At 40.8% G+C, this 27,611-nt stretch overlaps 4 protein-coding genes across 10 annotated transcripts; all 4 read left to right on the top strand.

The window, feature by feature from the left end:
* Positions 1–5,430: 5,430 nt before the first annotated feature.
* Positions 5,431–11,306, top strand: LOC100679301 (hornerin). Of its 6 annotated transcripts, none has more exons than XM_031921970.1 (4): positions 5,431–5,552; positions 5,672–5,956; positions 6,044–7,539; positions 8,104–11,306. In XM_031921970.1, the coding sequence occupies exons 1-4, from the start codon at positions 5,483–5,485 to the stop codon at positions 11,020–11,022; spliced, it is 4,770 nt and encodes a 1,589-aa protein (XP_031777830.1). In that variant the 5' UTR covers positions 5,431–5,482; the 3' UTR covers positions 11,023–11,306. The 6 variants fall into 6 exon arrangements, with proteins under 6 accessions (XP_031777830.1, XP_031777828.1, XP_031777829.1 ...); XM_031921968.1 differs by having other exon boundaries at positions 6,044–7,437; positions 7,540–11,306; XM_031921969.1 differs by having other exon boundaries at positions 6,044–7,437; positions 7,822–11,306.
* Positions 11,307–19,560: 8,254 nt separating this feature from the next.
* Positions 19,561–21,842, top strand: LOC100117466 (lipase 3-like). The gene is made up of 8 exons (XM_016985296.2): positions 19,561–19,780; positions 19,857–20,055; positions 20,135–20,252; positions 20,330–20,573; positions 20,646–20,804; positions 20,923–21,007; positions 21,166–21,308; positions 21,626–21,842. The coding sequence occupies exons 1-8, from the start codon at positions 19,649–19,651 to the stop codon at positions 21,782–21,784; spliced, it is 1,239 nt and encodes a 412-aa protein (XP_016840785.1). The 5' UTR covers positions 19,561–19,648; the 3' UTR covers positions 21,785–21,842.
* A 914-nt stretch (positions 21,843–22,756) lies between these two features.
* LOC103317300 (lipase 3) lies at positions 22,757–25,741 on the top strand. 2 transcript variants are annotated; one of them, XM_031921743.2, is made up of 8 exons: positions 22,757–23,333; positions 23,474–23,672; positions 23,831–23,948; positions 24,104–24,347; positions 24,596–24,754; positions 24,823–24,907; positions 24,984–25,126; positions 25,189–25,741. In XM_031921743.2, the coding sequence occupies exons 1-8, from the start codon at positions 23,157–23,159 to the stop codon at positions 25,360–25,362; spliced, it is 1,299 nt and encodes a 432-aa protein (XP_031777603.1). In that variant the 5' UTR covers positions 22,757–23,156; the 3' UTR covers positions 25,363–25,741. The 2 variants fall into 2 exon arrangements, with proteins under 2 accessions (XP_031777603.1, XP_031777604.1); XM_031921744.1 differs by having other exon boundaries at positions 25,194–25,471.
* On the top strand, positions 25,645–27,609 carry LOC116415953 (lipase 3-like). The gene is made up of 7 exons (XM_031921746.2): positions 25,645–25,982; positions 26,048–26,246; positions 26,338–26,699; positions 26,768–26,923; positions 26,992–27,076; positions 27,147–27,289; positions 27,372–27,609. Exons 1-7 carry the CDS (start codon positions 25,812–25,814, stop codon positions 27,522–27,524), a joined length of 1,269 nt encoding a protein of 422 aa, XP_031777606.1. The 5' UTR covers positions 25,645–25,811; the 3' UTR covers positions 27,525–27,609.
* Positions 27,610–27,611: the final 2 nt, after the last annotated feature.

Here is a 27,611-nt window from a genome sequence, read left to right on the forward strand (position 1 = left end):
TTGAACGAATTTTGATTAGGGTTAAACATTAACTGAAGCGATTAATATTCCGGGGTGATGAATTATTTTTCATTTTTCTGTATAATCTGCTGATACTTTTTGAATTTTTTGTGGAACGGCAATGTATGAAAAAATTATTCGTACTTAGCTAATTTCATTCAAGCGGTGCTCAGCTTACATATGAATAACTCGTAGCTCATTCAAATGCAATTAGCGAGATGGACCATCAAATTTCAATAAAACGTACACTTAAAACACTACGTCTTTTGAATTTCCCGCCGGAAAATGACAACGCACATATTAATCCGATATCGTTATTAATTTCGCCCATCATCATCCCCCTCGATTATGACGATGAGTCTTGCATAAACAATCTCCAGCTTCTCAACTCGCTTAGCATATAATAAGCCGCTCTATAAACAGATATACAGTGGCGCAGGTGCTTCTCGCGACTCGCTTTCGCGCTTCGTTATATGCGCGCAGGCAGCCGCCTGTGCTATGGTCGCGATGCGAGCATATACGTATAGAGCCGAAATAACTGGATTTCAGCCGGTAACAAGAAGCGCACAGGTGATTATTGGGTTGCGGCGCCCTGTGTAACGCAACCCGTCGCGCAGCCGAGTGTAGTCTGCTTTGGAATTTTTTTTTTTTGCTCGGAGAGCGAGCCTTTGTAATAGTGAAAATTTTAGTTTTGTTGAAACTTCGTGAAAATGTGTCGAGAAAATAAAGAACTTAAATTTATAATTTAACGACTTCCTAGAAGGTTCGAGCACGCGTTCGAAAAGCGAAAATTTTCCAAATTAATTGGCTTTTCATTGAAAGTTTCAACTTCGTGTGCCGACTAACCAACGCAAAGTCAAGACGGCTAGTCATTTTGAGTACACATTGAAACGTCACAAAATTAATTTCAACGTATAACGCACGCTACACGGTGTAAATCCAATAAATTTCATCGGTAAAATTCTCCGGCATTAAAAAGGCCAGAGGAAAGAAAGCGAGAAATCACGCAGGCAACTTTGTTCGGCAGCTCCGCTTCCGTTACGCCGAAAAATTCTCATTCGCGAACGACTGCACACGCGCGCATCAATCGGCGGAAACGAGCGACGCGAAAATCGCGTACGTACACACACATGCATATGCGGGCGACGGTCTTTCGCGGAAAGCACGTATAGCCCCGTGGAATTCGAGATGAGCTTTTTGTCTTTGGTTCTTTGTATGCGAGCATGGGCGGACGAGTAATCGCTGGGATCAATCGTCTTTCTCCGCGGCTGACTAATGAGTCGTGGCGGGAATTTCGAACGAGACTCGCTGTATAGCCTGCGTCGTGAAGGATCGCGCGCGTGGCTGTCGGGGAGGAATTTTTGATTTTTTTCTTCCCGTACGCGCGAGCTCTGATGCTTGTAAATCAATATCGACTCTACGCTCGCGTGGAATTTAATTATTGCGTATGAAAGCTTCGTTTGTAAATATTGTTGGAAAATGCTCGTATGCATCAGCTATGCGATGCGGAATGAGTGTTGTTATTTCGGTGCAGCTCTGCCTTCTATTAACGATGAAAATTTTATTTCGTTGAACCATGAGAGTGTACACGCGGAAACAGTTGTTTACGGTTTTCAACGCAATATTTTGATGCGGAAAATACCGACTCGCGCGTTAACCGATTGCGGAATGAAAATTTTGTGGCGTTAAATCGAGCAATGAGCTCGAAATCGAAAACTGTATAGTTTTTAAATTGATATAATTCGTAAGCTTGGAGTAAACTTGCAAAGCAATTTGAAAATATTTCCGTGGCCTTCTGCCCGACGCTCCGAGGCTTACACGTGTCCGGCTCTATCAACAAACGTGATCATCAGCCCGTAGTTTGATATTAATAATACAAGAAACGCTCATAAGTAAATTCTTATCGTACGAAGAATAGGGATTACGAAATAAAAAAATATGATTCGTGTAAGTTTTCGATGCTGCTTTATTCTTCGGTCAAAGGACTCATACGATCTTTGATTGAAAATGCCGTCGTAAAAAAATAAAATGTTGAACAATGATGGTCGGCTTGGATTCTGAAAACGTCGCTTTGGTGCGTAAAACCAACTTTTTGAAAAAATCGAATCCCCGACTCCATAACTCCATAATCATTCGTAAAGCTTTCGTTGACGCACATGTCGCACGACGATCGGTACGCTTTTACGTAACAATAATCACTCAACTCCTCGACTTGTAGACGTATGAAAATAAAATTCTTGAAGTCGATCGTATGGTCGTTTTAAAATCTCAAACTGCTGCTCTAGTGAGCGTTGTTGCTGCGCTTGGGCGTCGGGTTGTTGGTAGCGACGATCGAACGCAGGATTTTGGTAGCCAAGCGTACGCAGAGGCGACGCGTCAGGACCGTCGCGACGCTGTGGCCCTGCAGGATCTGCTTCGGTTTCTCGATCAGAGGAGTCTCCGTCGCCGTGCTGAAAATTTAAATAATAATGATTTCAACTACAGTATACAATATATTGCAGAAAGGAAACAGTCAACTTTTGAGGTTATGTCGGATGTACGCATTAACTGAATTTTGCGATCGTAGACGGATTTACGGTTTTTCTTACTTATTATGAGCATTATTACAATTATGTACTATATACAAAAAGACAATGTTCAAACAAAGCGTATTTCAGGCCTCCCGCAGTATCAAAGTTCGAAAAAGTACATTGATGACGAAATTTCCGCAACGATGAAAACACAAGGCTCTAGTCAATAGTAGCATAAAAAATATAAGCTTACCTCGGCATAGTGAACGATGAATAAAATAATGTAATGACTAGAATGATACACGCTCGAGTGTTGACTCAGGGACTCGGATAGAGCACCGAGACTCCTCTGTGAGATGACCGAGTGCAACTCCGAACTGGACTGTTTGGCAACAAGCCGGGCAGGTAGTACTTGTAGGTATAAGAGGTTCTTTTGGCGGCCATGATAGTACACCGCTTGGGCCTAACCTTGACTGATTTTCCGTAAGGGAGGGCTGCTTCTATTGCAGGTAGTACGTTACACCCCAAAAGCATCGCGAAAACCGCACTGGGCTACGTAACGCTTCTCGGACTTTATTGCGGTTGGCTATACGTATGGCGGCTGACCACCGAAGCTTCGAACGTCGAAATATCGCTCGTTTTGAGAGATCTACTCAGTTTTTAGATCGTCAAAAAACGCTGTAGTGTGATGAGTTATCGAGAGCTTCTTCTGATGCGCTAAGCGAAAAGTACTCTGTGTCGCCCTTATACCCCCCCCCCCCATGCTCTATTATAAAGCGGCACTTTCAATCCCCGTGTAGTACACCTATTTTTTGCCAACAGCGTGCGTTTAGATATTAGCCTTTATAATTTATTGTGTTCGATGCAGCCGAAAATTCGCTTGACGGTAACATTTGCACACTCGACATTTATACTCGGAGCTCCCCCTCGAACTTTTATACGACCGGGCCGTGGAAAGTTGTGTCGATGCCGGTATACCTGCGCCGACTTCGTGTTGCCGCTCCGCCCCCTATTCTCTAGACCGCGTCGCAGTGCAGTCATTCTCTGTATATTTGCGATAACTTTAAATTGATCTTCGATCTTTAACAAACGGGATACTAATGAGAATATTAACTTTCAAATTTATTAAATATTTAAGAATAATCTCGCAACGCAAGCTACGTGCCTCGGCGAACTGTAGCACGCTATGTAGGTGCTCAATAGCGCTGCAGCTTATTTCTCGAAAGTTTATTTTCAGCTATATACAAAAAAATCATGAAAATTTGTCAAACAGTTATATTTGTATTAATTATGCAATACAGGAAAAAACTAAAACTAGTCGGTTAAATGTTAAAAGTTTATTTTTATTTCATAATTCAAATCTGTCATTTATACGCGTCACGAGTTCGTATGAACTATAGTATGCTTACGTTGCATATTATATGATATGATATAACACATATCCGATTATTACAAAGTCAAGTTGATCTACACTCTACTATACAAACAATAAATAATGATCGTATATTTTTACAAAAAATTCTAATTCCCTGCTGATCCTCCATAAATGCGGCGTTGATCAGTTATTCAATATCGGTTTTGCTTAAAGATTTAGAAATAATGCTTCAAAAGTATGGTATTAAAGCAATAAAAGAAGATATTATGCAACTTAGGGTGTACGCGCAACGAACGCTAGTACAAGAAGTTTTCTTTAAAAATAAGGTGATCCAAGTAAATTTGACAAGTAATCCAGAAAATAGCCGTCGATTCACACTATTTTAATTACCAGAATTCGACCGAAGATTTTAGCATTATCTGTCTGAAACTTTTTTATTTTCTTTCTGTTTGAAATGTAAAAATTTTGTACGCAACTTATCAAAGAGGCTTACAATATTAATCCAAGCGGAAATTGAAGACTTGTAATTTTCATCGTCGCACCGTACTGCAAAGTTCCACGTAAGCGGAAAGTGCCATCTGCGTTCGCTTGAACGACAATATATAATATGTCATAGAGCACGTTGTGTTTTTTTGTGCCTTTTAATTATTATCAAAAATTTATTCTTATATTTTTATGATTTTAAATGCAAGAAAAAATTACTTTATTCATGACTGAACTATAATAGCCACTTTATTCCCTGAAAAGCGGGACTAAAGTAGCATTTTATTCACTCATATTTTTTTCCCGCAAAATGCGGGAATAATGTAAATTTGCGGGAAGTAAACTCTTTATTCCCACAAAATTTTGAAAAAATGTTGAAATGTAGAAAAATTGATTTATTTAGTATAAATTAGCAAAATGATTGTTATTTTGTTTTATTATGTATGAAATAAGTATAATAGAATTAATAGAAAATAATAAACGTATATTTTTATTAAAATGCTGATACCCGAGCAGGTCCCACTTTTCAAGAAATAAAGTGGCTACACAGTTTAGTCGTGAATAAAGCACTATATGCAACACGAGAGTAAATTCGATTATTCGTCTCGGGTGGTTTAAATAAACTCTCACCCACGGTAATAATCAACGACTTTACTCCCTTGTTGCATAATGTACTATTATTTATGGAAATTTTTTCGTATTTAAAACGTATTAAACTCAATACACCATAGAGTCTCGATTGTTAGATTTACGATAAACATATGAATATTTAAGTACAAAAATATCTTGATTATTTTTCATACTGATAATGTTGGGTAATTGCCCTGCAAAATCAGTTGGCAATTTTTGAATAACGTATTTTTTGGCACAAGGAAAAATTTTTACATTAATAATAAACATACAAAATATTTTACATGAAATCTTGTTTCATTGTTCTACACTTGCAGTTTTTAATATCCGACATGTTTTTTTATAACCTACTGTTTTATTACTCGACGTTTAACGTCGATCACGATTCAAAATTTCCGGTATAAAAACATGAGTAATACAGGCAGAATAGTTTCAGTGCATTAGTTGAATTAAATAACCATTTCTCGTTCCATATGGTAAAAAAATGAAGTTCAAAATAATTTTTTTAACATCCATACTAGCATTACATTCGAGTAATGCAAAACCGTTTCTAGGTAATTATAGATTTTTATTATGAATTGATTAATTTTTTTATTACTTTATAGCTCTGAATTATACTTGCATAATGCTTAGTCTTTTAAAAGTTATTAATTTGGCTTGAAAACTTTTACAGGTTTTAAATCCAAGCTTAGTGAAATAAGTAAAAAACTTGGTCTCTCCGCTAACGTTGACGTATCTTTCAATCATCATGGGGGAGTCCTGGGATCCGTAAATAAGCATTTTGGACTTGGTTTCAATGTAGGAGCACATTACGAAGCATCTGGCCATGGTCATCGTGACGCAAATGCTGAATCAGGCTATGAAAATGATAATAAACACAAACATGGCCACGAAATAAATGGTGGCTTGGAGTGGTCATCTGGGCACATTCATCAGTCCTCTAGTGGACATAGCCAGAGTATTTACTTTATTTTATTCAGTTATTTTCTATTAGACTACAGTTTAAAATTGTGTATCAATTTTAACTATTAAAAAATAATTACAGCTGGTTCTCATCATCAATCAAGTAGCCATGGACATAAGCTTGAAGTTAATGGTCATTCTCAACATCATGGCGTAGTTTCGGGAAATTTCAAGTTTGAAAAAAATCATCACGGTGGAATCCAAGTTAATCACCAGCACGAGCATGATTCCGGTAATTCACGTGGCCACCACAAAGATATAAACATTCAATTTGGACACAAAGTAGAACACTCTCATGAGCACAAGCGTGAGCATTCACATGGCCATCACAAAGATATAAATATTCAACATGGACATAAAGTAGACCACTCTCACCAGCATAAGCATAAACATTCATATGACCACAGCAAACATATAAATATCCATCTTGGACACAAAGTAGAAAATTCTAACGGTCAGCAGGTACATCAACCGCATAGCCATGGCGGAAACCTTAATATTCAACTTGGACATCAAGTAGATCATTCGAGTTCTAATAATGTCAAAGTACCTGTAAACCATGGAGGTAGCGTTCCCGGTGGCCATGAACATAGCCATGGTGTTTTTGTCAATGTTCATACCAATCAAGTTCATAATGTAGTTAACAAACAAGAACTAGGTCATAAAATTGAGCATACACATGTTTCTGGAAATCACGGGGGTAGTAGTAGTTCAAATATCGGTGTAAGTGGAAAGCCCGAGGAAGGTAATCATATAATTGTTAAGCCTTCTGGTAACTTAGGTGGATTTCAGAACATTCATACAAATCAAGTAAAGGATGTTGTTAACAAGTTTGAACCAGGACATAAAGTAGAACACTCTCAAAGTCACGGTGTCAATGTGAACACACAACATGGACACCAGGTGCACACCACGACGGAGCAACCGCACAGTCATAAAGTAGACGTATCTGGCAGTAGTGGCAGTTCAAATATTGGTGTATCTGGAAAGCCCGAGGAAGGTAACCATATAATTATCAGACCTTCTGGTAATTTAGGTGGTTTTCAGAACATTCATACAAATCAAGTTAAAGACGTTGTTAACAAATTAGAACCAGGATATCATGTTGAACACTCTCAAAGTCACGGTGTTAATGTGAACGTACAACAAGGACATCAGGTACACATCACGACGGAGCAACCGCACAGTCATAAAGTAGATGTTTCTAGCAGTCATGGCAATAGTGGCAGTAATCATATCGGTATTTCTGGTGGTCATCATTCTACACCTACGACTAAGCGACCGCATAGTCATAAAGTAGATGTTTTTGGCAGTCATGGCAATAGTGGCAGTTTAAATATCGCTGTTTCTGGTAGTCAGGAACAAAACCATGGATATGTTCCTAGTGGGAATCACGTCAGAGACATAGTTCACAAATTTGTAACAGGAATGAGCCATCATTCCACACCTACGACTAAGCGACCGCATAGTCATAAAGTAGACGTATCTGGTAGTCATGGCAGTAGTAGCAGTAATCATATCGGTATTTCTGGTGGTCATCATTCCACACCTACGACTAAGCGACCGCATAGTCATAAAGTAGATGTTTCTGGCAGTCATGGCAATAGTGGCAGTTTAAATATCGCTGTTTCTGGTAGTCACGAACAAAACCATGGATATGTTCCTAGTGGGAATCACGTCAAAGACATAGTTCACAAATTTGAAGCAGGAATGAGCCATCATTCCACACTTACGACTAAGCGACCGCATAGTCATAAAGTAGACGTTTCTGGTAGTCATGGCAGTAGTAGCAGTAATCATATCGGTATTTCTGGTGGTCATCATTCCACACCTACGACTAAGCGACCGCATAGTCATAAACTAGACGTACCTAGTAGTCATGGCAGTAGTAGCAGTAATCATATCGGTATTTCTGGTGGTCATCATTCCACACCCACGACTAAGCGACCGCATAGTCATAAAGTAGATGTTTCTGGCAGTCATGGCAATAGTGGCAGTTTAAATATCGCTGTTTCTGGTAGTCACGAACAAAACCATGGATATGTTCCTAGTGGGAATCACGTCAAAGACATAGTTCACAAATTTGAAGCAGGAATGAGCCATCATTCTACACCTACGACTAAGCGACGGCATAGTCATAAACTAGACGTACCTAGTAGTCATGGCAGTAGTAGCAGTAATCATATCGGTATTTCTGGTGGTCATCATTCCACACCTACGACTAAGCGACCGCATAGTCATAAAGTAGATGTTTCTGGCAGTCATGGCAATAGTGGCAGTTTAAATATCGCTGTTTCTGGTAGTCACGAACAAAACCATGGATATGTTCCTAGTGGGACTCACGTCAAAGACATAGTTCACAAATTTGAAGCAGGAATGAGCCATCATTCCACACCTACGACTAAGCGACCGCATAGTCATAAAGTAGACGTATCTGGCAGTCATGGCAATAGTGGCAGTTTAAATATCGCTGTTTCTGGTAGTCACGAACAAAACCATGGATATGTTCCTAGTGGGAATCACGTCAAAGACATAGTTCACAAATTTGAAGCAGGAATGAGCCATCATTCCACACCTGCGACTAAGCGACCGCATAGTCATAAACTAGACGTATCTAGTAGTCATGGCAGTAGTAGCAGTAATCATATCGGTATTTCTGGTAGTCATCAATCAACACATTCAGACGGAATAAGCCTAGAAAGTGATACACGTCCAAATTCTAATGAGCATAGCCATACTTTACTACATAATCCGGGTGCTGAAAGTATTTATCGAAAAGGAATAAATATTGGAGGTTTTATTGAGAAACTTAACCAAATAGTAATCAAATTTGGACAGGAAAAACAAAGCCACTTAGCAGAAAAGGTTAAAACACTAGTTACACATCTCAAACCACACTCGAGCAGTGTTCAGAATTCGGCACAGCACGGTCACAGCGGCAGCCTAAGTATCCCCGTAAACGGTGGGCATACTGACCAAGGCTCTGTGAGTATAGGCGGTAGCCACATCAAGAACATCGTGTCGAAACTAGAATCTAAGAAGCCCAGTAAGCCTGCAGTCAATTTTAATCATCACTCTTCACACAGTGGAGGAATCAACTTTGATATTAAGAAAAATGTCAAACATAATTCTGGAATTTCTGTCGCAAGCGATGTACCTAAAGGAGTTCTCAGCGTTTCAGGTATATTGAAACATGTGAAAGGTTCACAATCCTTAGAACACAACTCTGGGGATAGTGCACAAGTAACATATTGGAAACAACGAAACTCTCCACAAAGAATCAAATTTCAAAAGGACACAGTAAGTTTGTTAGGCAACCGTAAAAAGAGTATTGCAAAAGGTGGTGTCGCTGCAAATGGTCAATTATTACCTGCAGATTGGAGTTACACTAAAAACCTTAAAAGTCAGCAAGCAGGCAATGACGTAGTGCGATTACACGCCCCTCAATTTAAGCGTAAGTTGCAGCTTTTTGGACACACTTTACTTAATGGTGGTGCAGATGTTGTGAAAGTAGCTCATCCTATTGGCGTTCCGATAAAGCAAGGTGGTGAGCAGCAGATAAACGTTTCTGGAAGTAAACAAACCAGCGGTTCTTTGAATATTGGCTTATCCAGCGGACATTCTCATCAAGCTGCAGGTGCTCTTAACATCATCGCGAATGGTGTCAAAGATGCAGTTTCAAAACTAGAAAAATCAGGTCATATCGATGTATCTGCTAATCATCAAACGACACACTCTGGTGGTCCTGATGTAAGCCACAATTTTGGTCTTAGCTCAAATGGTCAATGGCAAATTAATGTCTCAGGCAGTAACAAACAGGAATCTTCGAAAGTTTTCTTTGAAAAAATAACGCACGTTTACAAAAAAGTTGAACAATCCGTTGCTAATTCTGGCATTGCCGTTCATGGTGCTATATCTGTTTCTGGAGGCCACGAACATAACCATCAAAGCTCTGCAAACTCAGGTGGACAGCATGTGAAAGATATCACTGCAAAATTTGATAACCATCAAGGTTCTACAAACTCAAAAGGACAACACGTGAAGGATATCACTGCGAAATTCGAGCATCAAAGCTCTGACAACTCAGGTGGACAGCATGTGAAGGATATCACTGCGAAATTAGAACATCAGAGCTCTGCGAACTCAGGTGGACAGCAAGTGAAGGGAATCACTGCGAAATTCGAGCATCAAAGCTCTGCGAACTCAGATGGAAAACACGTGAAGGATATGACTGCCAAGTTCGATCATGCGAACTTGGGAGGACAACACGTGAAGGATATGAGTGTCAAATTCGATCATCAAAGCTCTGTGAACTCAGGTGGACAACACATTAAGGACATGATTGCCAAATTCGACAAACATCAAAGTTCTGGCAGCTCAGGTGGACAACACGTGAAGGATATCAGTGCGAAATTCGAAGGTCAAAAATCTGGCCACCTTTCCGTCTCCGGAGGTCATCAATCTTCTCAATCTGGTGGAATTAAGATTCATCATTCTAGCGAGCACAACGTTCATGGATCCACTGAGCATGGGGGAAGCTCTCACGCTCATGTTGAGGTTTCAGGAAATCATGGTGGTTTTGTTAGCGGATTTTTCAATAAGTTGCATAGCGTGGGTAAAAAATTACACGATAACGTATCAAATATTGGAGTTGGTATTTCACTGCATGGTCATGGCTCTGGATCTAATTCTCATGGGTCATCTCATGAGCACAATGGAGGCTTGAACTTTGGCGCTCATAGTGAATCTTCCGGAGACTCGCATTCTCATGGATCTTCCCATAGCGTTAATAAAAATATCGAATTTGGCATTCATCATGGGTCGTCTCATTCAGACGGTCACCACAGTGACGAGGGATATGAAAGTGGAGACTCACATTCTCATGGGCATGGTTTTAATAAGAATATAGAGTTCGGCATCCACCGTGGATCATCACATTCTGGAGGTTCCCATAGCAAAGGTGGATTTGGATTGAATTTTGGGCTTCATAAACAATCATCTGGACATGGCTTGTTTGGTTTGAATAAGCATTTATTATGGAATGTCAGCAAGTCAAAATAGATGGCATTATGATAAAATTTAAACAATATCAAGTTTTTGACTAGAATAGTTGCTTTTTTCTTATAACAGGTGATAATTTACATTATTTAGAATATGCGTAAAATACACATCTAGAAACTTTGTAATTTTACTTCACTGTAACGTTGAATTTACGTCGTTAATAAATTTGTAATTGGTAAAATGAATTATATAAAATCTTCATTTTTACGTTATATATCGTATTTCAAATTATTTTCAGGTTGTTCATAGAGTTTTGTACCAATAAAAATATTCGTTTTAAAATATATTGAGTTGTGATGTAATTTTTTTTCAAGGAAAAAAGAACATGCCAGTTTCCTCGTGAATTCTTTGAAAACGCGCATGACGTCAAATTTATATTACCTTGATAAAAAAGGACACGTGGAAGCCCAGGCGGAAGCTTAATTGTGTCGTAAAATCTATTTTATTGATTTTCTAAAAATTCAAGTTATTTTCCGCCCTAAAACTATGAACTTACTGAGAGAAGAACCCACTTTAAATTTAATTCAACCCATATAAAAATAAGCCTTAAAATAATAGCACTTAGAACATCTTTCCGCTCTTTATTAAATGACTCGTTCGCTCGGCCAGTCACTTTATCCGCGAGTAGCCGAAAATCCGAGGCAAAAGCTTTCATCGTCGATGAAGAAGAAGCTCCGAGACAATGGATTCTTCTCGAATCGACGAGAAACAGAAACATCAAGTCCAACTGCGTCTCTTCCGAAAGTCCTCTTCTCGCGTCTTGCTATCCTGTCGTCTTTTTTTGTCGTTTCGTTGCAGGCAACGTCGCTCTTCGACAAATTGAATGTCAGCACCAACGACCGCAAGCTGCTCTTTCTGCCGCGGGTCCACTGCAAATAAGAATGTATATCGTGGAAAAGATGTATCTGAGAAGACTTGACGCTTCTATTATCGGATTTAACATGTATATGAATTGAAATTACGGAAGTAAAGTTTTAGGTAAATTATTGATTCTTCGATTCAAAATATTCTATTTTTGAATGAAGAACGAGTAAAATGTCAATTGTGTGTTATTACATAAGCGTTTTATGAACTTCGATAAACATATTCTAAGCCTGCAGAAATGTTAGAAGTACTTTTGCAATACAATAATTTTTGAAACCATATGTTTAATTTTATAATATAATACTGCGCACTGTCGTCATTCAGTACACTTGCACTGGATTTATTTTCAGCATTATACGCAGTGACAATAATAGCTCAAATTTTAAAAGTATCACGAACTAATAATAAACGCTGTTAAAAGAGTAATTTCGACAATCAACGCTATCACTCGATTATTCTTGCGTTCGATGAATTTTCAACAATCCAAAAAATAAAATAATTATAATTTTTCAAAATCATTCAAATAGCGAAACCAGCTCAAACGCATCGCCATTTTCCTCGATGATCACAGTGTCGAGCATATATCCGAAATCTACAACCCAGAATCAATATCTCCGTCAAGCCGTCGCTTCGCATTAGGTATTATGAGTATAGCTCAGTATAGGTTACGCGCAGTCCAGTGGTCGAATTATTCCCCGATAGCCCCGTAATCAGATTAAAACTGGCATTACGCTTCGGCGGTTTCATTACGCTGATGCATCTTCGTCCTTTGATCTTAGTCAGCGCGTATTAGTCCGCGTAAACAGTGGTCGAATTGCCGCATGACCATTGACGTCGATACAGCCGCGCGCACGTTGCATATAGGGTCCGAAGAACGTGATGGATTTACCTAGAATGCGATTAAGCATCTCCAAGGGAAAGATTTAACGCGCAAATAGGGGAGGCTTAACCGCTGATGTTTAGGGGCGATAGGAGTCTCGGGCTGCTTTTATCGTGATTGAGCGGAGATATTATCATCGTTTTGATGGGATGATGCTTCGGATCAGGAGTTTGAGTCACTATGCTCTGACTGATGCGCTGAATATTTTTGAATAATTTTTTCAGACTGATAAATGGCAGTACTTTCATTTCGCGTTCTTATTTGGAAGCTTATAAAAAGGTGTCTTTCAAAAATTTCAATCTGACCGCGAATGACTGTTCGAGTCCTAATACCCGCGCCGAATGATAAATCCAAATCCGAGCAAGCGCGCTCGCCATAAACGCCCTGCACTGAGACAACAATCCCAAAAGCGCGAATCTCGCCGACGACGACGATTTCATTTCCGCGCCTCTCCAGAGCTCGTTTCGCGATATCGTTAGCTCTCGGCTCGAAATCGCGGCAGCCGTAGACAGAGGGCGCGCGTAAAAAGCAACGAGAGATTTCGCCGAGACACAGTTATACGTATCTGCAGGCCTTTTTTCGAGGAGCTTCCGCCGTCCGAGTATAACTGGATTTGACTTTTTCGCTGCGACGATTTTTTAAAATATATTCCGAGGCACGAAGCGAGGCTGTTGAATTTTTCATCTCTTTGATTCGCTCCGCGAGAAAAGGGTTTAGTTTTAAAATTCGCATGCGATTTTTTTGTAAAGCGAATTTTTTCTTCATTTCCTCGCTAATGAAGCCGAAAATCTTATTATGAAAGCGAGGGTGGCATTGGGTGGGACGAACTTTCTTTGCGGATAAGCCCGAGGCGAAGCGAATCGGCGTTTAGATTTAGCGCCACTTCGGTGCCTCGAGGCGACTTTCAAGGGAAATCGAATGCTGACGCGTCGGCTTGACACATCCCTTGTGTCATCAGCGATGATCAGCCGTGATGGGGTTCGATTAAGGGGTCTGACTTATTACCGGTTCGTTCTGGCTTAAAAATAAATCCAGTACAACGCAAACAACTTTTAATTGCGATCGCACGCAAATATTGCATAATATCCTGCTGCACCACAACACTTGAAAAAACAACTGCCAATAACTCGTGCCTCATCACGCGTTACACACAATACAATTCCGCTCTCGCGCAAAAATTACAATGTCATCGGCGCTGTCGGCCTCTCGAAGAAACGAACGGCTTATCCGCCACAAAAGAAGAGCAAAAGCTTGCGCTACTGTGAAAAAGAAACAGGAACGAGTAATTGGCTGGAGAATTGATCGGAGCTTTTTCTTCTTATATACTCTGCTAACGATGGAACTGTATGCGCGGAGATACAGTCGAGGGAATTGCTGCGTTTTTTATATTCTCATATGCGCTTTGAAGATTTCAGTATGTTCTTGAAGAAAAAAGGTTTCTAAGATATCGAATTATGCATCGCACTGGCCACCCTAAACTCGATTCCATTCACCTCGCACCGCATCAAATCGACCAAAACACCTCCTCATCCACATTAACCATTCCCTCGCTAAACTTCCTTCTCGTGCGATAGATCTAAAAACCTCCATAAATTCCGTACGCATCCCCCGAGCGAAGCCCCATCGCTCAGTCGGCCGTCTATCCTCCCTTTCTTGAAAGCTCGGTTCGATGCCTCGTCGTACTTACCTCCTACACTGGCCCATAACGAGCAGATCGGTTCTCGCGTACACGTACTACACACACGCATACGCGCGCGCACACACACACAGACACATACAGAGGCGAGCAAGCTCCTGCGGCGCAATTACGACAAAGCCACTTGCTAATTTCGCGCTCCGCCCACCGATAATCCATTATCCCCTCGCGTAAACTGTGTGTACTAATACCGCGTGGCCAGTATACTCATCGCGCGCGCGAGCGCGGGTATAAATACGCCACAGCGCGGCGGAACAATGAACTTGGAACTAGAGGGGCTGGATTAAGCGGCCGACGCCGCCGGCCCGGCTTATCAAGTTTGCGATTTACGGTGAATGCCGTACTGTGTGTGGAAGGTATTCACTCGGCTGCTAGAGAGTGAGAGAGAGAAAGCGAGCTGCCTGATTAATATACGCGTGCTGGAGTCCGTGTTTAAGACGTTGTAGGTGACGCTCGAGATGTATCTGCTTATTAGGAGTGGAGGTAAAATATGCGGGGCGATATAAGTGATTTCGAGTGCTTTTTGTTGTCGTTACTCTGATTCTTTGATGATTGAACCGGGAGTACGCACTTGTAGGCATTTTTCATCGAGCGAGCGAACATAACCTCGAAATCTACTACACGATTTAAAATACTGGCAATGCAAGTTTATATATGGATCAAAAATTAATATTTTATATCTTCATAAACTCTGAATTCAATTCTCAACTAACGCGCTTATCGCCGTTAATCGATAGTAAAAATCTTGCCTTACGATCGTAGCTTGCCTATATCCACATAATCTCGACTGTAGCACACGCGCGTATAACGATAAGGCTCCATGCATCCCTTCATCAGCATCATCGCAGCGCCGATAATCCGCAAAATAGCAGGTCGTTCGGCCGATCTCGGAAAGCGCCTACAACGTGCGTATTGGATGAATTTATCGATGAGATTGCCGAGATTCACTTATTCAGCCTTGTATAGTCGATCGATTGGAATTTGGTATGTAAACAATTAAAGCCGATTTAGTTACTATGCTCAAAATCATTGGTTTGAATCTATTTTGTAGGTCTATGTTTTGCGCCTGACGAACAGTATTACGACGTACACGGTTGTACGAACTTGTTGTATGAGTACACACGTTTGCGCGGCATTTTTAAATTTAAATGGTTTCTCTTGCAGTTTTTACAAAACAGCTTTTCTGAAAATGACAACAATAACTCCAGAACATCCATAATGATTAAAGTAATTAAACTTCTAAGCGTTCTCTGAGAAACGTACCAATATTCGATATGCCATTAGCCGTATAGCATTAATGGCTTCACCTTAAGTCCACCCGCATATCCGTCGTATCAAACGGCCACACCCCTTCTCTCCGTACGTGAATCCCTATTAACGCACTTGTCTCTCGGCTTTGACCTGATTATACGGCTATCTCTGAAAGCATAATGGGACTACATTGATCTGTCTTCAGAAATAACAATCAACGAAATCAACCCCGCCCAATGAATTCCAACAGTCATCTATACTGTAAAAAGCATCGAAGCTCCTTGTCCATGAAATCATAGCCACAGGTTGAACTCCTCCCCATTATATACATGTATAGACGCATCCGTCGATACAACCCCGCAATAATCCTGCAAGAACAGACGCGAGCCACATAATTAAAGCCAAGGGAACAACAGTGGCAGCAAACCATCCATTGATTCACTCTCAAAGACTCTCCTGCAGCAATTACCATTCCTTTGTTCGGAGAAAAGCTCTATACTGTACTGCAGCCGGACGAAATCGAACCGGATCGTTCGTCGGGTGAATTAGCCTCTCGGACTTTGATGTAAAGAAAACGATGGAGAGAGAGAGGGAGAGAGAGAGAGAGAGAGAGAGAGAGAGAGAGAGAGAGAGAGAGAGAGAGAGAGACTACTAGATGAATACCGAGTCGCTGCCGCCGGCTATTGTCTGTATAGCTGCTCGATGAAATGAGAAAGGGGTGGTGGGTGTATAGAAGAAGTTAAGCTTTTTTGGCGGGTAGGAAGATCGTTTACTCGCTGCTGATGTATTTTCCTAGTTTTAATCGATAAGGACTTGTTTATGTAAGGTTAATGAAGGGATTGTCAGTTTTTAGAGGACAATTGTGGTATAGGAAGAGTAACTTTGTTGCGGCTTGAGTGAACGTTTTTTTTTTACGTTTTCGAAGTAGTTTGAACTTAAAGTCGGATCTAGGTACGAAAAATTTGAAGAAATCTCATTGAATCTTTCATTAACTTTTTGATAAGAAGACTTAGACTTAATACCTTCAAATAATTTATTCACCAAAATGCTTCTTCCTTACTAAATCCATCGGGTCAGCATCGATCTCCGTATACATAATCCTCTTCAAAAATTCTCTGTAATCATCCACATGCCAATCCAGCGAAACAGCAGCACAACTCATTGTCACATCTCCTACTCTACAGCCTTTCCGGCGAATCCCCACACGCTGGCAAAAAACAGGAGGCGCTCGATACTCCCTTCCTTTGCACTTCTCTCAGCTAGACGACTTTTTTCGCACTGCTTTTTCGCGCAAAGGAATTTCCCTCGTCGGGAGGTTTATCGAGTCGGGATGATCCGCGGGAGGTTCTTTGAGCCTCGCATGTGTGCATGTGTGTATGTGTGATGCGCAATACCCGCTGTCCGTTTCGCAGTAGCCAAAGGGACTTCTCGCCTTTTTGCCTGTCGCTACTCGTTTCGTCGCATCGACTGGGTGTTAAGATGGGTTGAGGTCTTGGACGTGTACGTGTGTGGAAGAGTTGAATTAGTTACGAGGATTCGGCTGGGATGAGATGGGCTGTTGGTTTGTTCTGTAGGTTCGATCGATCGATAGCTGTTTTATTATTAGTAATAGTTAGAGAAGATGAGGCTGTTATATTCAACGTATTTATTAAAAGTCATCCGGTGAAATAGAAGAATAAAAATCGCATAAAATAATAAATCTCGACGTTCACATCTTCTCCGACTAATCCAACGAAGACCGTCACGACAAGTGTACGAGAAAACAAACATTTGAATCCTTATATATTTACAATCGCCTCGCGAGAGTCGCGCTAGATTTAAGTGCCACCAGGTCACTGAACGTCTGAGGAAGTTCTCTATGCAATATTCAACCGGACGAATAATTAAGCACCACTTCGCCTGAGAGGCTAATGCATTACAGTTTACTCGAGGTAAACTTGAAAATTTTCGAGACTATAATTGTTTCTACTTCATCGACTGTTTAAGGTTACCGAAGATTAGCGTATTTTGCAAATCATTTCAAACAAAAAAAATATTCAGGAAGTTAACAATTTTCTATTAAGGTTTAAATCCCTTGCACACATCCACGATAATCCCTCTTATAGCCGATCAAATGTTCCCTATACATCCTGCAAAGCAATTTTAAATCCAAACGCCGAGTTGGCTAGATCTTCTCACTGGCGATCACGTCACGCGCACATATAAGTTCTCTTTGCTAAACCTCACCCTGCCTATAGGGTAGTCGACGATCTTTTGAGAGAACGCGTTGGCAATCTTATCAACAGACGACCAGATGATGGGACTCGTGAATGTTACAGCTGTTTGGAATTTCTCGTTTTGTACAGGATGTGGCGATGGCTGTGGTTGAAAAGGGGTAGTAGTAGTAGTAGTAGTAGTAGTAGTAGTAGTGTTGGAGAATAATTATTTTTCAAGCTTTTTTCTGCACCTGTCTGCCGCTTGCGTTTTTAATAAGGTAAGTGAAGGAATTGGTGATAAATTAAAAATCATCGTATATAAATTTCACTATTTTTATTTGTAAATGGTAGACTATATTCATAAGGTATAGCATATTATAAATTTCATATAATTTTTTAAATAATATTTACAAAGTACAGTAGGCTAATTGCATACCTCATACATTACAAACTTACAATTTATCAGAACTTTAAAAAATACACGTTACAGTACAACAATTATATATTACAATCACAGTTGCATAAGTCATGAAATTCTTCAGAGCTGTCACAAACTATAGTAATAAAATCTATAGTATTCAGTCTTTTCTCAGCACAGTATGACTACGGCTAAAATAACGACTATAAGTAGCAGAAAACGCACGTAGTCCGAATTCGTACACTCAAACTTTGACTCCAGCAGCAGTCTCGTCGTCACTTGTTCGTCCTTTGAATTCGATCTCCGTAACGAATGGTCCTCGTGATTCAAAGCAGCTCTATTTTGCCGGGCCATTCTGGTCTTGGGCGATGGTCGCAGCGCATTGTAACGCGTATCCCTCCTGAGTCTCTTGATTCGGTTAGCCTTATAACGAAGATTACTACTCGTCAGCGGTGTAATGGTAAAGCTTTCGTTTATAGCTACCGATAAGCTCTTGCTTGACAGATTTATCATTGTCGTTGTTGTTGAGAGACACGATGAGTCATAGACGACGACGGATCCGTTGGCTAGATCTTGACTGGCTGGAGTCTTGTAGGTAACTGATGTTGTCTTAGGTCAAAGGAATAGAGGTGGGGGAAGTAGGTGAAGCAGGTCGTGTCCAGCCAATCAGGTTTGACTACATTTTTGGCGTGACTATGCATTTTAGTATATTATGGTAAACCAAGTAGTATTAGGTAGAGCAGGTAGTGCCCAGCCAATCAGGTTCAACTAAATTTTTTGCATACGTTTTGAAATACTATAGTAAACCGAGCGATGAAGGAAAATTATGAATGATAACGATAAATAATTAAATTTACGAAATTCTTCATTTTACGAGGAATTTTGCAATTTATCGCACAAATTACGTAAACTCCGAACACGCGCCAGGCCTCATTCAAGCGAAAAGAGCAACTATCATAAAAGTAGGTCAACTCACTCGCTCCAACTTTAGAATACCGTTCGTTGTATCGTGCCGCGAAAATTGAGTTTTCTCACGCGCACACGTGTTGTACTATATACATGTTTAAATTCCACAGTCGAATTTCTCGGTTGCATGACGCTTTTCGTTTATTTTCGTTCCAGTTTTTAGCGCGCAATCCGCTTTTGAATTGTTAACGAATTCCCAGGCGAAATTTCGATAAGAGGAAGATGAGCACATTTTTTTTCTCTCGCATACCTGTACGTACTCCACGATTGTTCACTCCGTATTTAAGACTGGCCTGAACAACGACTATATTGTTCGTCTGTTGTCATTCGAGCCTTGGAGTAGTGCGGGGATCGAGATGGAGAAGGCAGCTATTCTGCTAATGGTTTTGTTTACTTTTTGCGGAAAGTTCTCCGAATTTTTCGATCTTTGGACGACGACCGTTTTACACGAAAAAGATGTGACGAGCACTGAAGACATACCGGACTTTGTGAGTGAAAACATTTTGAGTTCGCTCAAGGAACTGAAATTCATTGTGACTGATCGATATTAAATTTTACGTATAGATAAGTTTGGTAAGTAGACATGGCTATCCAGCGGAAGAGCACCAAATCACGACGGAAGACGGGTATGTACTACACGTTCATCGAATTCCCGGAAGCCCAAAGTCACCTCCTGCGCCGGGAAAACCCGTGGTCTACATTCAGCACGGCATACTCGGAGCCTCGGTTTTATTCGTCCTTGGCGGACCCGACAAGGATCTTGGTATTGTCAAATGAATGTTTTAAAACTTGTCAAAAGAACCATATATATAGAAAAAATATCATCGTCGCACTATTTTCAGCATACATCCTAGCCGATGCCGGCTACGACGTCTGGCTGGGCAACGCCCGAGGGAACACCTACTCCCGATCGCACAAGATCTTATCACCGGATACCGATCGTCGATTCTGGCAATTCAGGTGCACATTATACACAAACTCGATTTCCTCAAGACATTCTAATAAAATTTCTCATCGATCTTAATACCGCGATGCAGCTACCACGAGATAGCGATTTACGACGTGAGCGCGGCGATCGACTACGCCCTCTACAAAACCGATCGGAAGTCCCTCGTCTACATCGGTCACTCAATGGGCTCGACCATGAGCTTAGTCCTGCTGTCCACGAAGCTGGAGTACAACGACAAGGTCCATTTGGTTATCAACCTCGCCACCGTCTGCAACAGAAGGCAGTCTAATTATTTTGTGAACTTCTTTAAGGACAATGGCTGGCTCCTCAAGGTACATCTTCTAACCTTAACCTTTCCATCTTTTAAGCTACATCGAATAAAATTATAAACGCAATCGCAACAGTCGCTCATGACAGCCGGTGGAATGACGGAGATAATGCCTCGATCGGCCCGTTACAGTCGTCTCTTCCACAACATGTGCAGCGACGGCAGCGCCCTCCAGGAGTTCTGTGTCAGTGCATTGCGTAACACCACCGGCTTTGACCCCGATGTCCTGGACTTCGTAAGTTCTAGATGTATTCCATTACTATTCAAAATACACAGCCCGAACTCGTTGAGGAGCGAAAAAAAGTTAGCTTGACCGGCATGCAATTCTCTGCTGTGAATCGTGTTTTCCGCAGAAGCTGTTGGTCGAGGCGTTCACCCACAATCCCGCCGGAGCCTCCGCGCAAACTTTTGTCCACTTTTACCAGAACATGATTGCAGGTAAATACGACGACTTCTTTCCGAGATTCATCTTGGGACCGAAAGTTTCAGGAGGCTTCGAACGATCGATGCCGATTTATTCTGAAAGAGATGTATTTTTATTTCGTCGATTTATGAAAATTGAGGTCATTGATTACTGCTGCATTTTTTTTTTAAAGGTCGGCTACAGATGTACGATCACGGGGTGATGGGAAATCTGGCGCGTTACCGGCAAATTACTCCGCCAGCTTATAATCTGGAAAACGTCGTCACGCCCGTCGTCATGATTTACGGGAAGGGCGACCCGATAGCTCCGCCGGAGGTAAGACTCTTCGGGTTTATCGCATTTCGCGCGGTTTTTAAAGTGTGAAAGGATGATTAAATTGTTGAACTAGATCGAGTTGACTGATATATCGCATTCGTTAAAATAATCCATCACGTTAAGTGTCTGAGAACGTCAGTTCGCATGAACACTTGAACGGATTTTTATCGGAGACAATTAAACGATTATTGCATAAGTATACGCTACGTATTCATTAAATAACTACTTTAACGGTCAACTCGAATCTCCCGTGAATTATTGAAATTCTTATTATTGAAATATTATTATAAAAGCGAAAATATACTTGAAAATTTCAGGAATCGCTGGATTTATTGGGCATCCTAAAAAACGCTCGGGCCGAGAGCGTGCCGCACGACAACTTCGGCCATATGGACTTCTTGTGGGCGAAAAACGTCAAGAGGCTGCTGCAAGACCGTATCCTCGAAATTATCTCGGAATTCTCTGAACGACGGTGACGTCAAGAGAACACTTTTTTTATCGTATTTTAAATAAACAATTCTTTTCGTCGACCGATTCGAGCTTCTTAATTTACGCAAATATTCGTTATTCCTTAGTTTAACGTTATTTTCATAGAAATCGATAATTGTATGTGAGGTCAAACAGTATCAAAGTTTATTTTCAACGATTATATAGATATAGTAAAGAGTAAAAATCGAAAGTCAAAGAAAAAGCAGCCGCACTCACTCGCTCATTCCAGCAGTATAATTTACTCCAATAAGGAAAATGTTATATTACGACGTGTACGTGTCAAGGTCACGTTTCGGCAGGAAACAGTTGCGAAATTCTGATTCTGGAGTGCGTCGACACTGCCGCTGCACTCGGCCGAATAAATCAACAGAAATGCCGTAGGCTATACTTTTTTGCCGATGATATCTATAAATATAGGTACATCTTTCGAATAGACGATCATGTGCCGTGTAATAATCAGCCTAATAATATGGTATACGATGGTCGGAGATTGAGGTAGGAATGTAACGAGTGTAAAAAAGTATTTAAAAATAGAATGGATCGCGTTAGACAGGTGAATTTGAGTAATCGACGATTGCATCTATGAACACGTCTTTTTTAGTTACGTCACAATATCTCACATTTATCAAGTCAAGAGCTTTTGGATTTTTCTTTAAAAGACGCTCATTTGCATAGTTTTAAAAAAGTTGTTTTCAATTAGATTCTTAAAAATCTTCCATTAGTTCGATGCGGCAACGCGATGACGTTGCAGTTAAATGTAATCAACAAAGCAATTGTTAATAGATAATTCAATCTCTTCACAGCGTTAAATAAATTCAAGTACAAGCTCGAGACCGACTCCGTTCGTTGAACTTGGATTTCAAATTAATTCGCTAATCATCTCACTGCAACTGCTACACTTCTCCAGCCAAACTAAAAACCGGCGGTTCACCGTCAAATATTGTCCGAAAAATTAGCATAACAACAAGTTACATCTCTTCGAGAAATCAACAAAGAAAGAGTTTCCTCCTCGCGACTACCTGAAACCTCTTTCCGCAGTAGTGCGTTGCGCAATATCTGTCTCTCACGCGCGAATCCAGCTTCAGCTATATCCTTGATATTCTCTCGTGCAAAAAGAAGAAGAAAAAATACTCTCGTAGCACAACAAAATAATTTCATTCGGACAGAGCTGTGTATGGTGTAGAGCGGATATATGTATTCACCTCCGACAAGGTCGATCCCTCGAAACAAAGTTCGTGCACCGAAATTTCGCTTCAGTCAGTCCACGACTATCATTCGCGCGCGTTGACGCGAGAAATTTGAATTGGACGCTCGCGAGTGTGATCGAAATTGTAATAGGTGCATGTGAGCGAAGCGCGAATGATGAGGGAATTGTTCATGTGCTCGGTTTTACTGTTGAGCGGGTTGGTCGGATGTGGATCGTCTGGACAGGCGCAGGGGTTTAATTTTTTGGATTATATCTCGCCGTTGAGCATCAAGAGAGAGAAGAGTCTGAGGAGGTCTGATGGGCTGGAGAAGATCCCTGTGCTTGATTTTGTAAGTTTTGACAAATAATACTTAGTAGTATTTACTTTTGAAAAAAAGAAGGTTAATACCGATCTAAAAAAAAAAAGAATTAAGTTTTTATTGATGATCTCGCGATAAAAAGACTCTCTTATAATTATGATGGTGCACAGATCGGCCTAGTAAAACGTCACGGTTATTCGGCCGAGGAACACAAAGTGACCACTTTGGACGGTTACCGATTACGACTCCACCGGATTCCGGGAAGTCGAAAGTCACCACCTGCACCAGGAAAACCGGTAGTCTTTCTGCAACACGGAATATTTGCCTCGTCCGATCAATTCGTCATCGCTGGACCTGAGCGAGACTTGGGTAATTTTCATTTCAGTACTTGTTCTCGGAAGTAAACAAAATAATTTTCTTTATCTAAGGTGCTAACGAACATTTGAGCTTAAAATTGAAGAGGTATCGAGAATTCACGCGCCATTAAGATAAGCAATGGTCAATAAAAATGTTTTCCTTGTTGGTAGCGTTCATCTTGGCAGACGCCGGCTACGATGTCTGGTTGGGCAACATACGGGGAAACACCTATTCCCGATCGCACGTTCAGCTATCTCCCGATCGTGATCCCGAATTCTGGCAATTTAGGTATTTTTGTATTAGAATCGGTGGTTCAAAGGCAACAAAAAAACTCGAATTGAGTTGAAACCAAATTTGTCTGTAATAACGTGGCTTGAGATTAACATTTTTTTTATTTTCTTACAGACCTACTAAATCATTATAAATCTTTTAACGGCTTTTAGCATGCACGAGATGGGTTTGTACGACGCGAGCGCCGCAATCGACCATATTTTGCAGCGAACCGGTCAGCAATCGATCATCTATATCGGCCACTCGATGGGTACCAGTATAGGACTGATTCTGTTATCCTGTAAGCCCGAGTATAATGATAAGATTCGATTGGTTATCAACATGGCGAGTATTGGATACTGGAAACGGCCTAGGAATTTCATAAAGCTTCTCAGGGATAATGGAGAAGTTTTGCAGGTAAGATTTTATTAAGTTTCATCATAATTAAATAAGAAGTTTCTTTATGTCGCTCTTTTGGCAAATTCGATCACGTACAGAGCTGAGGCTGTTACGGTATCGCATGACTCGTGCCGTTCCATTGATCAACCAACTAAAAGTTTTCGTCTGTCTGCTTGCATAATCAAACCGATAGGCATTATCATTGCCATTTCACTCATAACATCGAGTGATAAAAAAAAAATATATAAACCTTTCTTTTTTTCCAGAGGATTCTTCTGGCAGCACGAATCACGGAAGTGTTTCCGCAGACTCTGGCAAACGGCGAGATTTTAAACGGCACATGTCGACCCGGCAGTCCCTTTCAGCATCTATGTATGAACTTTATCCAGTACGTCAGTGGCTACAGTCCCGATCTTTTCGATACCGTAAGTCCAACTACCATGTTATGTCATTAGATTATGCCATTTATAATCAAAAGTTACGACCTTATTAGAGACTAGTCGCAGAATCGTTCTCGTACTTTCCGGCAGGAGGATCGACGCAAACTCTGCTACATTTTTACCAGAATATAAAGGCAGGTACGGTAACAAACAGCTAAATCTATATAAAAATTTTCACAATATCGATCGTCCTACTGCTCGATCTTCATTTCAGGAAAGATGCAGATGTACGATCACGGTCTGGTCGGTAACTTTGCGCGCTATAATCAGAGGACTCCACCTGTTTATAATCTGGAGAATATTGTCACTCCTGTCGTCCTGATCTACGGACAAAGCGACGCAGTTGCTACACCAGAGGTAAGTTCGGTGACCGAAATATTATAACCGATTTTTGATTTTATATCGTAATGCTTTTTCAGGACAGTTTGGATCTCTTAAATCGACTGAGGTACGCGAGAGCCGAAAGCGTACCATACGATAACTTTAATCACTTGGACTTTATCTGGGGGAAGGACATCAAGAAGCTGCTACAAAATCGAATTATGCAGATTATCGAAAACTCTATGCGACATGGAAGCTTTAGCGTGCTGTAGATATAATATTTGCGTAGATTTTAATTTAATTTTAAGTTAAGTTATCGTGGCCCAAAAGACTGCTCTAGATAAACGTTGTATGAAAAATACAATAAAACTGTAGATTTAAGATCTGTGTTCTTTATTATTGGTAAATAACAGTTACGAAAATGCAGTCATTGGATTATGCGATGCAATAATCATGTTATCGAAATCTCATGCGCGTAAAAAGCACGATCAAGGCTCACGATTCAATTGGTCGATTACAACGTGCTTTATTATGCAAAAACACTACGCGACAGAACCTTTCAACGACGAATGTCTCAGTTTTATTTAAACCGTCGTCTCTACACCACATGTCTAGACGAACAAAAAATAAAAGACTGTGCTAACAGTGAAATCCTGAGGAGTTTCGTGATGAGTTTCATCAGTTTTATAAACGACTATATTCGATTATCAAAACAGTAAATATGTGTTATAAAATAATGATTCTTGCGATCTACCTTGTGCTTATTATCTCACCTCTCGGATCAAAAGCCCAAGTTCTGACGACTTTCCTTCGTCCACTAAGTCTCATGCTCAACAGAAACGGCGCTAACGTCACACAGCCTTACGACACGAAACCGCTAATCCTCAACTTCGTAAGTTTGTCGCAGATTGAATCCACGCAAAAATCACCTAAATAACTTAAAACGATCGCCCACAGATCGGTCTAGTGACTCGTCACGGTTACCCAGCAGAAGAGCACCGAGTGACAACGGAAGACGGTTACAAACTGCGCATCCACCGGATCCCAGGAAGTCCCAAATCGTTACCGGCAGCTGGTAAACCGGTAGTCTTTCTTCAACATGGCCTCTTCTCGTCTTCTGACATTTTCGTTTTGCACGGGCCGAATCGAGATCTTGGTAAGTTTATGTACTTTACTACCGACAGTTGGTAATTTGTATTTAATAGAAGTAGAAAATCGAATGTAATTACTATGTACAAATATTTTAGCATTTCTTCTGGCTGACAACGGTTACGACGTCTGGATCGGCAACTCTCGTGGTAACACGTACTCCAGAGCTCACGTCAGACTCTTTCCAGACAAGGATCCTGAGTTCTGGTACTTCAGCTTCCAGGAGATAGCCCTTTACGACGCGAGTGCGACGATCGACTTCATTCTATATAGTACTCGAGAGAAATCGCTCGTTTTTATAGGTCACTCGATTGGTGCAACTGTGGGTCTGGCTTTGTTATCAACAAAGCCGGAGTACAATAATAAAGTCCGGCTCTTCGTGAGCCTTGGTCCCACCGCCTATTGGCGCAGGCCTAAGGGTGTGGTTCGCTGGCTCAGGACTCATGGTGCTGGGATTAAGGTATGCATTTCGTGTGTTTTTCAATTTTTCGCTACTTGTAATAATATATCTTAAAATTCATTTCGCAGAGAGCTTTCGTCCGAGCTGGAAGGAATGAGATATTTCCCCAGCAGGCAGTTGGAACCTTTTTTGACACTATGTGCGGCGATGAGAGTCCTTTTAGTAGCTTGTGTGGATTCATTGTCGAACGAGTAGTTACCATCGATTCTAAAGTCATGAACAAGGTATAGAATGCTTAACCAGCAAATTGACAATTCAATGGCTACATCCTCTAATCTTTATTTTGTTTCAGACGGAGCTCGCCTACGTTTTCTCGCACTTCCCAGCCGGAGCCTCGACCCGTACACTCTTCCATTGCTATCAAAATCTCGTCTCAGGTGACTATTTCAATTCCTCTAACATCCTTTCTAACATTTTTCTCGTAATAACATTATCACGATTTTTCAGGAAAATTCCAGATGTACGACTACGGCGAGGAGGAGAATCTTAAAATTTACGGTCAAAGGGCAGCGCCTGTGTTCGATCTCGGCCACGTGACAGCTCCGACGGTGCTGATTTACGGCAGAGCCGACATCATCGCTACTCCCGAGGTGGCTATTACATTTTCTCATACTTTTTTTCCTAAATACAATAGATTCTCGAGTGCTATAGCGCCTGTGTCTCTTTTTTCAGGACACAAAGGAGTTGGCGAGGAATTTGCCGAACGTTGTGCTGGTAGACAGTGTGCCGAGCGAAAAATTTAATCATTTGGACTTTTTGTTGTCTGCCAATGCTAAGAGCCTGTTGTATGATCGGATTATCAAGATCGTTCAGCAGTTTAGTTGAGAGAAGCCGAATACTAGTGACATATTTAGTTTATAAGAACGGAAAATTTAGTACTCATATTAAAGTTTACCTATTTTACAAGATACT

This window comes from Nasonia vitripennis, chromosome 1, assembly GCF_009193385.2.
Source record: "Nasonia vitripennis strain AsymCx chromosome 1, Nvit_psr_1.1, whole genome shotgun sequence".
Lineage (NCBI taxonomy): Eukaryota > Metazoa > Arthropoda > Insecta > Hymenoptera > Pteromalidae > Nasonia > Nasonia vitripennis.

Bases quoted from the DNA above. Each gene is read 5' to 3' on its own strand.
- LOC100679301 (XM_016985242.2), top strand. From the start codon at position 5,483: ATGAAGTTCAAAATAATTTTTTTAACATCCATACTAGCATTACATTCG. The intron at 5,553-5,671 runs GTAATTATAGAT...AAACTTTTACAG, and splicing joins TAATGCAAAACCGTTTCTAG to GTTTTAAATCCAAGCTTAGT. The intron at 5,957-6,043 runs GTATTTACTTTA...AAATAATTACAG, and splicing joins CTCTAGTGGACATAGCCAGA to CTGGTTCTCATCATCAATCA.
- LOC100117466 (XM_016985296.2), top strand. From the start codon at position 19,649: ATGGAGAAGGCAGCTATTCTGCTAATGGTTTTGTTTACTTTTTGCGGA. The intron at 19,781-19,856 runs GTGAGTGAAAAC...TTTTACGTATAG, and splicing joins CTGAAGACATACCGGACTTT to ATAAGTTTGGTAAGTAGACA. The intron at 20,253-20,329 runs GTGCACATTATA...ACCGCGATGCAG, and splicing joins CGTCGATTCTGGCAATTCAG to CTACCACGAGATAGCGATTT.
- LOC103317300 (XM_031921743.2), top strand. From the start codon at position 23,157: ATGATGAGGGAATTGTTCATGTGCTCGGTTTTACTGTTGAGCGGGTTG. The intron at 23,334-23,473 runs GTAAGTTTTGAC...GATGGTGCACAG, and splicing joins AGATCCCTGTGCTTGATTTT to ATCGGCCTAGTAAAACGTCA. The intron at 23,673-23,830 runs GTAATTTTCATT...CCTTGTTGGTAG, and splicing joins TGGACCTGAGCGAGACTTGG to CGTTCATCTTGGCAGACGCC.
- LOC116415953 (XM_031921746.2), top strand. From the start codon at position 25,812: ATGTGTTATAAAATAATGATTCTTGCGATCTACCTTGTGCTTATTATC. The intron at 26,924-26,991 runs GTATAGAATGCT...ATTTTGTTTCAG, and splicing joins ATTCTAAAGTCATGAACAAG to ACGGAGCTCGCCTACGTTTT. The intron at 27,077-27,146 runs GTGACTATTTCA...ACGATTTTTCAG, and splicing joins CTATCAAAATCTCGTCTCAG to GAAAATTCCAGATGTACGAC.